Raw genomic sequence first — 17,069 nt, 5'->3', positions numbered from 1 at the left:
TTATTTCTGATTGTTTTTAGACAAATTGGATTTCCAATGGAAATTACTTATTTACATCCAGCAACTCTCTAATCACATTCCCTATAATAAAATAACTTCTATAGAAGAGTTGGAAAATTAATTAGAAATGTACTGTATGTATACATGAGGTTCTCTGAGTTTAGTTAATCTACACATAGATTGGAATGCATAGAATCAGATTTGAATGCAGCAGAGTAGATAGTAAGATCAGCTAACCTCTGTTTTAGTCTTATAGGATTTCAGATATCCTCTACATTTGTGTAAATGTCCAAAACCCTTTCATGCCACAATTAAATCCTCTGATGCTTAAGTACTGAAGAGTAGTTCATGTTAAATGCTGTTTAAGCATTTTCTAGGTGTTTTGTGTGCATTTTCCTGCTGGCACTGGTATGCATGTATTAGTGAACCCTTGTTGAGTTCTTTATTCATTTTGTGTCTTAATATTTGGAAAATGCTTTATTGCGTAAGAGAATTAATGTTAAGAAATATGTAAGTACTATGGGGGGGGGGGAATCATGTTCATAATCCAGAATAGTGGTTGTGGTCAGCAGGTGCTGGATAAAGTAGTATGTTACCCTTCACATGAAGTACTCGGGTTAAAAGGCATCTTTTAGATTAGGAAATGAGGCCAACTGACTTAAGGAAAGCCTTGCCGCTGCTACAGTCAGTGACTAAATTCAGTTTCCATTTCATTCCAGATCTGCTGCCAAATGTTACATTGTTATAACTGGTGCATTTGGTTCTTTTTTACCCTGCTAGAAGGAGGATGTGATGGTGGTGTTTTAAAATTGACTGTGGTATGGGGATCATGTTGGCTGCTTGGAAGTGACCTGTGGAGTGTTAATCATAAGCACAGAAAATTTGCTTAGAATTAGTGAAAGTAAATTGAATTTTAGAATGCCATTAGCACTTACTTCAGCTCTATTCTTAATACAATCAAAGCAAATACTCTTTTTTTTTTTGTCCTGTGGCAAACTTCCTAGCAGCGTAAATCCGATCATTTCAGATTATAGACCATTTAGAGGCAGACTTGCTGACTTTTAATATTCTGCTTTCTTTCACATAATTCTTAGAAAGTTGGCACAATTAGCTGCGGCAATGCTATGTGCTGCCTTATGGGAAGGAATTGTGCCTGTACTGAAATCTCTTCAAATCTCTTGCTCTGTTCCAGAGATGACATATTTGCTTAGAATGAGAAGTATTACCTTAAGAAGATGAGACTTTAACACGGGGCAAGGGTTATAATTTGGGAATTAGAGGAATGAGGGGGGGGAAATCTTTTTTTAATTGATAGCCTTTGGAATCTTAAGTTCAGAGCTTAACTAAGATCTATTTGTGCAGCTGGAGGTGAAAGGGAAAAAGTCTGATCATAAACAGGTGGGCACTCATGCAGAGAAGTATTTTAGTATCAGTGTTGTCCCACAGTACATCATTAGTGATTAGCAACAAGTGGCATGTTGCTGGACACCCTGGACACCCACAGGTCTATCATCTCTGCAGTCTAAAGCTAAGCCACACACTAAAAGGGTTGTGCTCTATTGGATTTCTCAGACATAACTGCATAAGTGTAATCACTCAGCTCATTCAAGAAGTGAACTGAAGGTGAAATTATTATATATATATATTCAAATATATATATATTAAGGCATGTATGGATTCCTGATGTGTTTTGGCTTTAGATATAAATTCATGAATTAGGTAAACTTGATCTGAAGCATAGCTGGCTTGTTCTTTGGATCTATCAACGTGTATTCCTGTTCTAATTGCCTTACCTGCTGGTAAGACAAGTTGAAGCGTTGAAACCAGTGAGAACTTCCTGACACCTTCATAGTTTGTCAGTTTTCTATTCCTGGTGTACTAGAACTTGTGCTAGTTAGAATGCATATACATGTTCTAAAACTCCTCTGGAGTTGTAGGGAATTAGGAATGTTTAGTGGAAGTTTTAACATGTGTGATTGCATGCTTTTTTCATCATAGCATTTCCCTTGTTGGTCATTGAGTTATTCTGCGATAAAGAAGCATGTGCAGTCTGGAAGGTATGTAGTCTGTTCAGAATGACCTTTAAACTTTGACAGTGCCTTGTTGTAGGGTACAGGTATGTAGTGTGTACGTCTGCTGGGAAGTAATGACTCAAAGAAACAAGCTGTTTGATTGCCAGGGTGGTACTGAAGCTATTAATAAATCAGAAAACAGGTCTTAGCTGTGTGTGTTTGTGGAAGGTATCAAAATAGATGAGAGAAAATGGGAGACTTATGTTGAGCCTAAAGAAAATAGGCATGTATATGAATATTTAAGCACAGGTGCTAATGGGGTATAATTGGGGCATACATCATCACTTGTGTCTTTTTTGAGTTGCTTTTCTGGTAGTTAGAGAGGAATGAGGTGTTTCATGTGATGTGGGTATCCTTGCCTGTATTTAGTCATACTTCGTACTCCTTGTGGATGGCAGTAAAGCATACAGTAAGGTGTTTTTTTCTTTTTATTGTTAATGCATCCATTTCCATACTTTATCTTGTATGTAATTGTGATGCTGTGTTTGTGACACTGGTCTCCGTGATGGGTGGCTGGCAAACACAGACTGGACTACAGTGAGCTGTAGTGAGGAACACTGAGATCTCACAGCAGCGGTACCTGTTATGGGGAGAAAACGCAGCTGCTGAGCATTGCTGCTTTTACATATTGGATGGATTCTGTGGGAAAATTTGATCCTTTGAGCAGGAACAGTGGTCAGCTGAACTGCTTGTTTTGTGGGATCCTTTTGGAGCTGTATTTTATAGCGGGCTTTTAAAAAATAAGTGCATTGGGCTAATTCCTTCAATGCAAACAGCTTGAATATCTAGCAGGACCTGTCACCTCTGTCTTAGCAAACATGAATTCATGTTCAGAGAGCCATAGGTGCAAGTTGGCAAGTAATTGTTGATCAAAGTAATAGAGCATTTCCAAGTGTCGTTATGTTTTGTGTTTAACCAAAGCTTTTTATATTAGGGACTGAATGAGTTTTATGTGTCTGAGGAGAGATGTAAGTTTAGAATCTATCTTGTTTCATAGGATGTGATTTACCTTCCTCTTCCACTTTGTGTATTTCTTTAACTGAAGAATGCAGCGTTGGCACTGTGTGCATACTAATTTTGATCCATATTTCAATTAGCTGCTTATGGGATGGGTATTTTAAGATTCAAAAAACAAAGCAAAGCACAGTGGGTAATATAACTGGATGTGTGCTCACTCCACGTAATGCCTTTGGTGTAATAATAGAGGAAAAAACAGTGGTTACAGAAATAGAAATCTGTCAGAGTTGCTTGACCTATTTTGGAGGTCTCCGTTCCTGGAAGATCCAATTCTTGGAAATATTTCCAGGTTGATATTTTAGAGTAGAAACGTTAAAAATGACAGGTACATTTCAACCACTGTATGTACACCAAGTACGTATCTTTGACTTGCATTCAGTCTACTGGACATGTTTCTATGGATGATAGTCTGAGTTAGCAAAGCCTGTTTTCAAGGCAGTTGTTAATCGGTAGATTATTTGGGATATCTTTCCTCCATTAAACTCATACAAACAGGTTATCTGTGTGTGAAAACAAGTTAGTTATACTTTTGTCTGAGGGGGAGGCCTAGGGCAGAACAGGGTTCTGAATCAAGTCAGATTGCAAGCATGTACTGAAATCACACCTATTTCCTAGGGTGATGTGTAGCTGATGCTTCTGGTGCTGTATTGCCTAGCCTGACTGCCTTAGCATTGATGTTGGGCAGGAACTCTGTGATTGCATATGGGGTTGTGCTATCTACACACCTGGTATAGGTGCTATACCAAGTCAGCTTTGTATGAGCTGTTGTGTACAGGCAGCTTCTTGTTTCTTGCTTGTGAATCTTCAGCCTTTTTGTACTTTTCACCTTTGTGCTTCTCTGATCTGATGCCCATCAATTGTGTAACATTTTAGGGGAAAAAAAAACAAAAACAAAACAATGGTGAATCATTTGGTTCTGTGCTGTTATGAAGCCTGGACAGCTGTAAAGTTTGTAGATATCTTGGTTCAGAGAGCAAATGCCTTTTTTCTCCCTCCCAGATTAACCTATGGTTTGATGCTGCACACTTTGTGCTGGGGAACTTCAGCAGGTTTAAGTAATGGGATTGCTTTGGTGTAATGGCACATCTTTCAGTGCTACCAGAAAGTCTGTAGTCCAGACATTTGTTATGTTTCCCTGCAAAGATTCCATTTTTTGGGGGGGGAATGGCATAAAACCTGAACACTGAATTAGTGTAAGTAATCTAGAAGTGAAGATTTTAGCTGATGTATTTAGAAAATATATCTTAAAAAACAGATATAGGATTATTTTATTTTATTTTTTTTAAGGAAAGCTGTGTAATTTCAAAATCTTTGCTGTAGTTTGGCACTTGAATTAATATTAATAGGCGAAATGGAGTTCTTCAAACTGTATCATATCTCACAGATCTAAGGCCTTGTAACCTTTAGAAGTACATTCATGTTGGACTACAGCTTCGTAAGTCATTTCTTTGAGCCCATTTTCTCTTTAGGCAGGGTGTGAAGTCATTGATTGGTTTAGGTTGTGAGGGACCTCAGAATCTGCTGATCAACCTCCTTCTTTGTCCAGGGTACATGGTAGAAGATCTTCTTCCCTATGGATTCCAGTGCCTGACCACTTTCATTTAAGATCCTTTTTCCTATGAGAATTTTTCTTGCTGCAGTGTCTGCTGCCTGTCATACTTCTGCTGTTAACCGCACAAAAATGTCCAACTGAAGGCAGTGTTTATACTTCCTCCCACCTCCCTTTGTCTTCTCTTCTGCTGATGGAATAAGCCCACATCCTTCAGCTCTGGCTGTCCTGCTGAACTTTGGGCCATCTCCACCTCCACCCATAGATATGGCTATACATTAATTGCTGTTTAAAGTTTTCCCCCATGCAAGTATCCCACCCAGCAGCAAGCTTAAGGTAAAGTTCTTGTTGCTTACTGGTTGCTTACTGCTACTTTCTATGAAACTTTGGAAGTGCCTTATCCCTAGGTAGTGCTGGTTTCATTGCATGGTATTGCTCATACCATGCCCAGTAACTAGCAGCCACGTTAGTAGTGTGATGAGTAGGGGTGTGAAACCAGGTTATATCAAGTGCAGAATGTTGGAAGTCATTGTGTTTGTGCCTCTCCATTATACATGGAATAGGGTAAAAAAAAAAACATCATCATGAGTGAGGCTGTTCCTGAAAAGCCAGCCCAGCAGTGTGGAATGCAGGCTCCTGTATTCCCTTCTGCTATTTCTGTGCTGTGCTTCTTATGCCATGCTTAGCATAAAAATGCCTGATCTAATTGAGGCCTAACTGTACAAGTATTTCTTTACCGAATCAGAATTACTCATGCAAATACTTTCAAAGAAGCTTTAAGACATGTTTCAGAAGAGTTACATCGATGATAAAGGCACTTGAGGGTATCAGGATGTACCAGACTGCTAAGCATCTGTGCTGATGAAAAGCATCTTCCACGTAAAACTTCCGTACATCTGTTCAACCTGCCTTTTATGCAGTAAGAAGCTTTTTATTTTGCTGGACTAATTATGTAGTAATAAGAGCTTTGTACCAACTCTTTCCCTTGTTTGTATTTGCAAATTTATTTCCTTCCATTCAGAGCTAGACTTGTCTATTTACTTCTGTTCTTGCCCATTTTCTCCCAGTTGGCTGATATTTCTCCTTCCTAATGTGCCTGCCCCTCTTCCCCCACTCACCAAGTTCATTGACATGCTTTTCACATAAGCACTCATCAGTGCTGTGAGGGATGGTTTTCTGCTGCTGTCACAAAGGCTGTTTTCTTTTACATGCAGTGACAGATATCAAAACATGTTTTTAAAGAAAACAGCTTTCAAATAATTTCTTACCAGTGTAAAATATCCTCTAGAACAGATGTAATTATTTTTTTTAGCAACTCAAGGTAGTGAGTTTAAGTGATACCTCATGACTGACTATATGGCAAATGTCGTGTTTAGGAATAGAAGTCCTCACTTTCTAACTTGCGTTGCACCTCTTAGGCCGCGGTGTGTGACTTGATGTACTGTGATGCATACCTTTATATTTAATGTGCATTTCTGTCAGATAGCCTTGCACAAAACTGCTTACATTATTCCTTAGGTGGCAAGGATCAAGAGGCTGCAGGGCTTGGTTTTAATGGCCAGCTCATAGCCTATCTCTTGCCTGAGTAATATCCTCACATTGTCTTAACACCTGAAGTCATCATCCAATAATAGATAACCATGCCTTAAAAGTGAGGTCATGAATGCCTGTAGTCATCACAGTTTTACTTGTACATCAAGGAATGGCTAATCTCTTCATCTCAATACATTTTGAATGTGGAAATCATTTCCTGCTTGCTTCCTTTAATTATTAAACTTGTAAATACCAGCTTTTTCAGTTCTGACTCTACTAGTTCAGAGTTTACAGTAGGCGTATGTTACCTGCTTCTTGTGTCTGAAGAAAGTCCTGCCTGACTGGCACTCATGATAAGAGTGTTTTCATAGCAGAATAGAAAACTTAGGTCTTCAAAGATTAAACGTTTGCATTTAGAATTAACTGGAAACATGGGATCTGTTTAAATTCTTAGTAGATCGCAGTTAGGGCTCCAGTCTTGATCCATGTTGAACTGTGGCCATTGGTAAGGCTTCGAGTCCAAACAAAAAGCACTTCTTTGTTTGTGGGATGGTAATAACAGTGGAATGTCATCAGTGCTTCTGTTGAATGAAGTAAAAAGTGTCTAGTGCTACCAAGCTGTGTTGTATCACAGTTGAATGTAAACAGTTGCTTCTGCTTTTGTTTCTGTAGTATTGCAGTCCGAACTTTTCAGTTCCTTCATCAGCATTTGAAACCAAGTCAATGGATTATTCCTTATTATTGGCTACATTATAATCTGGGCTTTTCCTGGTGACACAGTTTTGACACTAACAGATCTAGGAGATGGGAAGGATTAATTATTTAAGCAACTGTGTGAGGATTCACTCGATCTTGTTTACCAGAAATACAGGCAGAACAAAAATTGGATAGCTCTGTTTCAGCTACCCAGCCTTGGGTGTTTTGCTGTGCTTCTAACCATGTTTCTAGTTGCAGCCAACTTAGTTTTAGGTAAATTAATGTCAGCCTCTGCGCTGTAGCTAGAGGCTCATTCTTAAACTTCACGTTTCCTCTATTGCTCTTTTGGAGGTGTTGACTGCATTGTATCAAGCTTGAATAATCTTTCCATTTATTAGTCATGTTGAACCCACAGCTAGAGGGGTTTACTGGTCCATTGAAAAGCCAGAAATGGGAGGTTCCATGTGTTAACAATTAATTCCTGTCTTCCAGCAAGACTTCATTAAATAGTAACAAGTAAGATCTCTATTGCTCTTTAAAGTGTGAGATAACTTGAAGCTGGGAGTTGTTAGTGAGCGGTAGTATAAATTATTCTGGTGTTTCTGTTCTAGGACCTTGTAAGGCAACTGCAAAAACAATCGAGGACCTGGGATCTTGGCAGTGAGAGGAGTTGAATTTGTGTTAATGAGGTTCTAGTTGACTGCTTCTCAGCTATTTTTTTTTCTTGGAAAGACATTCACTTTTCATCGAAAATATTACTTTATAAAGTGAATGCAATGGGGTTTTTTTTGTATTTCACTGATTATTTTTTTTCCTTCTTAGAACTTACAAAGTTTTTGTTATTGCGTTGCAGATTTAATCCAGTGCACAAATGAGATGAATGTGAACATCCCACAGCTGGCGGACAGTTTGTTTGAAAGAACTACCAACAGTAGCTGGGTGGTGGTCTTCAAGTCTCTCATCACAACCCATCATCTAATGGTGTATGGAAATGAGGTAATGCAAAAAATATTATGTCCAAGAATGGCTGAAGCACTTCATTTCTATAAATGTCAGTTAAGTCTTTCTACTAGTTATTGTCTGGATGAGGAGCTGTGAGATCTGGTTTATTGGCTTGTGGTAGCAATGGTGATGGGAGGACAGTTGGACTAGATATCTTGTAGGTCCTTCCCAACCTTGTGATTCTATGATTATTTTTGCTGAACATTGCATGAGTGCAGGCAGAGTGTATTATATTTGTCTACTTAGTTTTTCTACTTCAAAGTTCAGAATGCTTGAATCAAAACTGTAAGTTGAGCACTGGAGGTACCTTTTCCTCTGAGGTGTTAATTTAATTACTGAAAATTCAGGGTAACTGAATGTGACCATCACCACTCAGCCTTCTGCAGCAAAGGGAGTATGTGTGCCTGTGGCTTTGAGTGTGGACAGCCCAGTAACATCACGTATGTAGCGTAATTAACTGAATAAAACACCAGTTTAAACAGAAAGCAAGAAGCTTGTTTTGCTTCACAACTTGAGTTCTTGTGGGGCCTTACTTCTCAAAATGCTGAGCGCTTTGACTGCTTGGATTCCCCACATCTAAAAAAACCACAAAGTTACGTATCAAGCTTTATTAGAACTATTGTAAGCATTGCTTGGTATTGCAAACAGTCAGTAGAGCTTAGTGCATACGACCTCGGGAGTCAAGGGGTAGCTTTGGGAATTTACTAGTAGTACTTCGCAGAGAAAACCAAATGGTTTTTTTGCTTGCATGAAGATTCCTTGTATTTCCTGTAACTGACTGGATAGTGAGATTTGAGTTTTTGAAAAGTACATTCAATATAAAATATATATCCATGCTTAGAGGTTTCTCCTGCAGATTAGCTGCAGAGTGTTTGTGGTCTTGTTGAAATGCACTGAATCTATCCTTTGGAGCTAAGTAAGCCACAAGAGGGCGAACTTCTCATGTCGACATTAAGCGTCATTGTTGGGCTAATTGGCACTTTCCGAAATAGTCTCTGTGATTCTGCTGTGCTTGCTTTTGGAGTCTTAACTTTCAAGCTGATACCAGTATGCTTCACAGTAACTGAAGGTGCTGTTGTCTGAAATACTTGCCGTGTGAATAATAAAACTGCCAAACAAACTTTGATTGCCGAATGTATCGCAGATGTAACGATGCTAAGAGTGCTTCTTGAGACGAAATATTTCGCAGCTAGAAATAGCACTTGGACAGTAAACATGGAAATCAAGTGCCTATGGAGATATGTAGAAGATCATAAAGAATCTGTAAATTGCTCTGTAAAAAGTGAGAAGCATTTGATCCTCCAGCTTTCACTTAATTCATTTGGCAGAGTACTGAGTGCATTACTCTTCTCTAGTCTTTTTTCTGTTGATGCTAATGAAAATAATTTAGGACACATTATATTAATCAGAACGATTTTTCTTCTGTCAAAATGTTATCGCAAGTGAATGGTTGTCTGGTTTATATTTGTAGCCATGCTCTAGAGAGTGCTTCGTAAGACAAAGTAATCTTTCCTACTGACTTAAATCTGCTGCCAGCAACCTGAAATGTCTTTTAAAAGATGTCACATCATTTTGTGAAACAGTTCAGAACTACATTGAACTAATTTGAGATAAGCTGAGCATGGTGCTGTGATGCAATGCTTTTTTGTGGATTTTTATGTTCATTTAATGCTTAGTTTATAAGCAAGTGAACCTTTGTCACCTGATTCTGATGCTTAAGCTAAGTACTATTGAACCACGTGCTGGGTGAAATTACATGACAGATTGGTAAAATGAAATAAACTTTTAAAATGGAAACTGAAGATATAATTGTGAGCACATAAGATGTCAATGTTCCTACCAAATGGTAGGAGATTTTCTAGAAGCTTCTGATACCTCATACAGGTCTAAATGAAGACTTTCAGGCTTAGTAATACAGTTAACTGATTTTTTTGTATTAGTTAGGGCTTGACATAAATGGTAAAGCCTAGAAGCTGAATTTTATGTTACTGCATCATGAGAGTTTCTGTTATTACCTCAGTATCAATTCAGGGTCTGTGGTAAAAGAATCCCAATTGTTCTTTTCATTTAGCGCTTTATCCAGTATCTGGCGTCCAGAAACACGTTGTTTAATTTGAGCAACTTCCTAGACAAAAGTGGATTGCAAGGTAAGGTATCATTTTTGTTAAATAGCAGTAGTGTAGTAGTGTGCTGGCAAATATAACTCAGTAATTTTGATGGAACTTGGCACTGGAGAAGCAATTATTGTGTATTTTAGCTCAGACTGTTTTTCTTTATTTAGTGTGCTGTTATATAGAAGTTATGTGCTGAAGGAATTTGCTTTGGAAATCTTGTCTAAAACCTGCAGTAAATGCTTTTAACTTCCTTAGTTATACAGATCCTGGTTGATATTCCTGTAATTTCTGTAAAGAGTTCTCTATTTGAAGGGGTATATTTTGATGATTAAATCTCAGAATTCATCATAGTTGCATGTTGTGCATATAGAGTGAGACATGCTGATTTGCACAAACAAAACAGATTTTGTATTTTAAAATTGTTCAGAGATGATCTCAAAGATTAGTAGGACCAATTCTATGGGTAAATACATTTTTACTTCATTTGGTTCTACTACAGTTCAGTGCAGTTCTGACAATGCACGTCATTGCCTCTATTTTTTTTTTTCTGAGATGGTTTCCTTCCTTCTGCATTGCTTTTTGTATAGCTGGTTATAATTTTTCTACGGATGTTCTTAAACAGGTGTACTGGGTGGTAGCCTGGGGACAGCAGCCTTCTCAGTGACAGCCCAAGGTCTGCTAAATTGAATAATATTATTGATTTGCATGCTGAATACAATGACATACACTGTCCTGGGTAACATGGGCAAGCTAACCATACAAATCCGGGCAAAAATAGAATTATGCTCTCTTTGGTTCCATGCACTTTGAGAATAAGTAAATTGAGGGAACTGGACTTGTTTAGCTTGGAGAAGAGAAGGCTCTAGGGAGACCTCGTTGTGGCCTTCCAGTACTTGAAGGGAGCATATAAATAGGAGGGGGAACAGTTGTTTACGTGGGTGGATGGTGGTAGGACAAGGGGGAATGGTTTTAAATGGAGACAGGGGAGGTTTAGGTTAGATATTAGGAGGAAGTTTTTCACCCAGAGGGTGGTGATGCACTGGAACAGGTTGCCCAAGGAGGTTGTGGATGCCCCATCCCTGGAGGTGTTCAAGGCCAGGCTGGATGTAGCTCTGGGTAGCCTGGTCTAAAGCTGGTGACCCTGCCCAAGACATCAAGGTTGAAACTAGATTATCTCTGAGGTCCTTTTCAATCCAGGCCATTCTATGTTTCTGTGATTATATGGCTAGATAAGTAATAAGCTTCTGAAACATCTTTTTAAATGTTTTTTAGGCTATGACATGTCAACATTTATCAGGCGATATAGCAGATACCTGAATGAAAAGGCAGTTTCCTACAGACAGGTGGCTTTTGACTTCACAAAAGTAAAAAGAGGGTAAGAGCTGGTTTGTTTGTTTTTTTTTTTCCTGCTTACTTTGAGGTTTTTGTCTTCCTTTTGTAATCAAAGTGGGAAACATCAGTTTTGGTTATGTCAGTGCTGTGTGTTTAAGAAAATATCAGTGAAGATGCTTAATAACATCTAGTTTTCTCACTTAAGTATGCATGTCCCAGGACACACAAAGGAACAGAATATTTTACTTGAGCAACGGCAGTGTTGCTTGTTGTGAACTCTGAGTTTAATGTATAGAAATGGAAGAAGTGTGCATCGATCACATCAATACTGAGTGCTATGAAGTGAATCACTTGAGACCAGGTTCACAGTTTACATATAAAATCACAGTGCAGAGAGCACCAGTAGTCAGGTAACTTGTGTGCTGCTGATTAGGAGATGTCCTTCATCAGGAGTGCCAGAGAAGGTGTACTGGAAGTCTTTCTATCCTCATTCATTACCTCTCTACACAGCAGTTTAAAAACATAGTTTTACATTTGAGCCTCCTTTACACAGACAGCGTAGCAACTTTGTGTTGCTAAAACTTCAGCACCCACAGGAATCTCAATTTAAAACTGTTAAGTTGGGAGTTAACCACAGCAGTGGACTGCATAGTGCTCCCTTGGAATACCATTGAAATCCCTCGCACCTCATTGTTAAAACAGGCTCTGCAGTATTAACCTGTAATGATAATCGCGATATTCCTGTTACTCTTTTTGCATTCAGAGACGATGGGAGTCACAATGACACAAAACTTAGTCTTTTCCACACACCAGGTCTGTGTGTTGTCTGGTGGCTGCAGGTACAGTAGGTGCACTGGATACACCAGAAGCTGCACAGTTCTTTTGTAGTCAGGTTTTAAGCCTACAGCAGCATGTGCCTGAGGGTTCTTCCATGAACAGCACAAACAACTGCTCTGGGGCAGCGATCTGTTGGTTCCACACCTCAGCCTTTGTCAGGGCTCTGCACACATGCCCTGTCACACAAGGCTTATTGCGGTTGCTGTTGGCTGTCAGGAGGGAGAATACTGCTAGAAGAGAAAGCTGAAAACAGCCAGCTCCCTGCTGCCTTACAGCTTGGAGAGCAGCCATGGCCTTTTCTGTGCAGATGCACTGGGAGACTTGCACTTCCAGGAAACATTTGGTTTGCCTTGTGCGTGCAGATGAACTATAAGGCTGTCTGATGTGTCTTACAGCAGTTGTTTGTTGTCATTGAGGTGATTTAACCTCTTCCTTGGTAGTTGCATTTTTTGGATATTCTTAATAGTCTTTCAATGCCTTTTTTTTTAAATGCCTAGCAAAATAAGTCTAGTCTGAACAATTAACAAATGACCAAATATTGATAGTTTGCCATTAAAAGCAAGTCTCATGTAGTCTTTCTAATTCTGGAAAAGCTTGAAATCACAGTACCATGTTTGTTTTTCTTTCTCGTTGCTTTCAGTTGAAAATGATCTAGACTGACATGAAATAATAACCAGGTGATTAGAAAAAGCGTAGATAAAAACAAACTTCAGGGGACAAAAGAACCCTTCAGTGTCTTTTGTTGTTTTTTCGCTTGATGTATCATAACTGAGTTTTCTTAAATATCACCTTAATTCCCTCAGAATAATTTATTATGGAGTCATGTTTTGGTTTAAAAACTATTGCTCTAGCAACACTGCAGTTACTACAATTGTATAGGCTAGACAGCATTCTTAAATGTCAAATGTCTGCTTTGTATGGCCACACAAATTTAAGTATTTTCACTGACCTGCTTTATTTTCTATGTTCTTTTTCTCAGTAGTAATTTTTCAAGTGAATTTTGAAGGCAATTCTCATTTGTTTTGCTCAACAGGGCTGATGGAGTAATGAGAACAATGAGCACAGAAAAACTCCTAAAAACCGTACCAATTATACAGAACCAAATGGATGCGCTTCTTGACTTCAATGTAAGTTCAGCAATGTGTATGCATCAAAAATACTGCATTTGTTGTTTAAAAAAAAAAAAGCTATAAAATGTGCTAAGGTTCAAGGTCTTGCACTTGCCTCCATGTTCTTCCTTTGTTTTGTACAGAGCATGAAGAGCAAAATGCATTTTGTTCATAGATATCTCAAGAAAGAAGGAAAAAAAATGATGCTCAGTGCAAGAAAATCCTTTGTCTTAAATAAGTTATTAATCGTGTATATTGTGCAATACTTGTTTGTACACGTAGAAATTGATTATTTCTGCCCTGTGTCTTTTTCGCTACGTTAGTTAACAAAAATGGTTGCCAAAAGGATAGAATTTCTTTCCTGCTGAGAAATGCATTGTTGATTTGCTCTTCTCCTTGTCTTCTGTTAATAGCCAGTGAGCATGATTTTGGATAGAGCAGTTAGGTTCAACTATAAGTTTTGCAGTAAGTGGTTGATTTGGTCAAATTAACTTTTTTTTTTTTTCCTGATCTTCCTAGGTTAATAGCAATGAACTTACAAACGGTGTCATTAATGCTGCCTTCATGCTTCTCTTCAAAGATGCCATTAGACTGTTTGCGGCATATAACGAAGGGATTATTAACCTCTTGGGTAAATAAAACTGCTTTCTGCAATGCTTAATTTTGAGGAGGGAGCTCAGTAAACCATTCAAATGTCTGCTCTTTTTAAAGACATTGAAATAATGTTATTGCAAAACACCAAAATATTACAGATTTCCCCAAGTCAGTGCGTTATATGTAGGGATCAGTAAGTTTCTGAAAGCAGAGTCAATTCAGGATTTTGTTTGTAATACTGTTTTCTTTGTCTCGTACTGCTTGGCAAACACAAGCTGTGATATTGGTGACTTTTCTTTAAGAAACGCGATCCTATTTTGTTTCTAAGTGCAGTTACAAACTTGCAATCACAGTATTACTGATTGCTTGAATTTTGAAGCTTTGGTGTTGGTTGGTTGTAATGATTTGTTGCCTTATGTTTCTAGAGAGTGTCCTGTATTTAGGGGAAATTGATTTCTTATTTCAGATTCTTTCAGTTGAATGCATTGGAGATGCAAGGGAGCCTATCTAGGAACAATTAAGTTGACAGTAGTGTGCTCACTTGTTTGTTCTTGAGTTCCACACTTGTGTTTAGCTGTCTGATTGCTGTCACATTGCTTGCAAAATGGAAAGTAAAACCCAGAATTAGCCAATGAAGGATAGTCAAGCTTCCAGACTCAAGTCACAGACTGGTTCTTTTCTCTTAGTAATAAGAACTTGCATGTAGTTGCTTTGATTAATGTTTTGAGTGAAGCTCAATATAGAAACAAGCCTATTTCAAGAAGGCAGGGTGGAACCCTCCACTTCCAGCACCAGTACTGTGCAATCTGTTGCATGCCACTGTTGTAGACAGTGCTATTAAAAAAAGGCATCAGTCTTACAGAAAGTACCAGCATTTTGCTTGATAGCTGGCTGCTGGTACAGAGTAGACTTGTGATTGTCATGCCAAAAAATTGCCTCTTTTTTCCACAAGAAATGTGATATATTCTTAGGCCTGACTATCCTCTTCAGGGTACTTATGAATGTAGGAGATCTGGTACCTGCTGGGTAAAGTGGAACTGCATGCAGATGATCATTAGTTCATGTTCAGTGGAGTTTTTGTCATTTGGTATGAGTTAGGCATAGTGACTTCTGCAGTTAATGTGGCAAAACAAATCTGCAGGCATTTTCTGCTCGTTTTATGTGCTCCTACTTTGAAATATGCATGGGAATACTGCAGGCTGTGTGGTTCCTTATTTAATGTATGTGCTCTTCCTGCTTTTAGAAAAGTACTTTGATATGAAAAAGAACCAGTGCAAAGAAGGCCTTGACATATATAAGAAGTTCCTCACTAGAATGACACGGATCTCAGAGTTCCTCAAAGTTGCAGAGGTAAACCATGTCCGACCAAACTTTACCCTGTATTTAAAGGAGCTGTTTTTCTTCATAAACCAAATACTGCTTCCTTTTGGCTGAATTCAGTTCCTGTCATCTGACAGTTTCTGTCCTTGTGATTAGATTATTTGGAGACTGTGTTGAAGACTGACTGCAGCGTACTTGTAGATATGCACACTCACCTTAAGGAAAAGATAAATGAGTATTATAAAACTTCCTTGGTTTCTTAATAATGGTAGCTGTCTTTGATCTCCTACTTTCTATGTATTCTAGCTTGAAATCTATTATTCTTGAAATAAAGTTTAGCAAATAAAACATGCTTATTCATCTCAGTTTCTTAGCTCCTATACTTAGTTAACTCATAGACAGAAAAATCAGTTACCTTGGAAAATGTTTTTTAAAGTCATCTGATGCATTCTGAAGCATTGCTGAATAAAGAAATCTCTCAGTTCTGACATGCTTCTGCTCTTGTTTTGCTTTTCTTTATGATTCATAATTATTCAGTAGGTAAGCTGTAAAGCTTTTAGTCTGTCCTTTCAGTTGGTAAGAGTAGGATTCTTCCTACTCTAAGAGTACGTACATCTTGATGTGCAGACCATTGTTTGATGTACATTTTAGAGAACAGCAAGAGCTTTTAAGGAAAGCTGCTTCTATAATCTGTGAAGGTGCTTTGTTTGAGCAATTACATCTCTATATTACTAGACCTGAGAACTTACCCTGTAACTTATGGGACAGGCAAGGTCTCCAGCCTTACATTTCTGGAATTCTTGATTCTCTTTCAGCTTTGTTTCCAAGGCAGTATGTAGAAAGTCTCTAACACCTTCTTTGAATGTGTACAAATTAAACAAAGGACTTTACTATAACCAACAACAGAATTCACTTTATTGAGATTTAAACTGTATATAGAGTTATGCTTTTTATTGGACTACATTTTAATGCTCTTTGCTTTTTGAGGATCTCTGCCTTTACTAAATGCAAACAGGTTCTGAAGCTTATTTGTTTTCTTACAGCAAGTTGGAATTGACAGAGGAGACATACCAGATCTTTCCCAGGTAGATAAACCTATTATGTATTTGTCATTACATGTCAGTTTTGATATTGCATAATCAGAAAGACTTGGCATTATAACATTCACTTACGCTTTCCTCTGTATGTTGTCACAAAGTTATTTCAAAGTTTGTGATTAAATCCAACCCGTCAAAGCCTGGCTTTTGTTTGCAATGATGCTATTGTAAAATGTTAAAGGCCATTTATTTCATACTCTAATTGAGTTTTGTGACAATATAATTTCTGTAATTTCTATCATGCTTGAAAACGCAGTTTGTCTTTGCGAGTTCACATAATGAAGCTTTTACGTGGTGTTTGCAATCTGCAGTTTTTACCAAGCTTGCTTTTGGCTACAAGCCTATAGAAATAATTTCTGAAGGTTTGCAGACTTTGGACATAGACAAGACTTCAGATCAGCTTCTTTAGTCTGTAGAAATACTGACTACTCCTGTTTGCTGTTTCCTAGCTGTTAATTTTAACATCTCTTGACATATTTCAGTACTTACTGGTGAGTCATTTTACACAGAGTGAAGCAGTGATGAGACAACCTCTGGTTATATTTAAAGTCATTAAATATCTATTGAATGCCAAGGTGTGATATAAGTATTTAGAGATGTACTAGTCCTTACAGTTATATTCTCTGGACGTCTTAACTACTGACATGCTTTACCTTAGGGTTTTTTCCTGTCTTTTCCCTGTTGTCTCTTAATAGGCACCAAGTAGCCTTCTTGATGCTTTGGAGCAACATTTAGCTTCTCTAGAAGGAAAGAAAATCAAAGATTCTACAGCTGCAAGCAGGTGCTTATGCTCTTAT

General features: G+C 38.1%; 1 protein-coding gene across 15 annotated transcripts in view; it reads left to right on the top strand.

Moving 5' to 3' along the window:
* The window catches only part of PICALM (phosphatidylinositol binding clathrin assembly protein), a 58,771-nt gene that overhangs the window by 17,200 nt on the left and 24,502 nt on the right, over window positions 1-17,069 (top strand). For 8 of the 15 annotated variants that reach the window (XM_072326933.1, XM_072326928.1, XM_072326932.1 and 5 more), the window contains exons 2-10: window positions 7,721-7,863; window positions 9,941-10,016; window positions 10,606-10,656; window positions 11,256-11,358; window positions 13,186-13,279; window positions 13,781-13,892; window positions 15,099-15,205; window positions 16,219-16,260; window positions 16,968-17,053. In XM_072326933.1, the coding sequence (XP_072183034.1) occupies window positions 7,721-7,863; window positions 9,941-10,016; window positions 10,606-10,656; window positions 11,256-11,358; window positions 13,186-13,279; window positions 13,781-13,892; window positions 15,099-15,205; window positions 16,219-16,260; window positions 16,968-17,053 (814 nt within the window). The remainder of the gene's footprint in view (window positions 1-7,720; window positions 7,864-9,940; window positions 10,017-10,605; window positions 10,657-11,255; window positions 11,359-13,185; window positions 13,280-13,780; window positions 13,893-15,098; window positions 15,206-16,218; window positions 16,261-16,967; window positions 17,054-17,069) is intronic. The other 7 variants (XM_072326935.1, XM_072326930.1, XM_072326931.1 and 4 more) reach the window with 1 other exon arrangement.

Source organism: Excalfactoria chinensis, chromosome 1, assembly GCF_039878825.1.
Source record: "Excalfactoria chinensis isolate bCotChi1 chromosome 1, bCotChi1.hap2, whole genome shotgun sequence".
NCBI classification, from domain to species: Eukaryota; Metazoa; Chordata; class Aves; order Galliformes; family Phasianidae; genus Excalfactoria; species Excalfactoria chinensis.
This window is presented reverse-complemented; position numbering and strand designations above follow the sequence as displayed.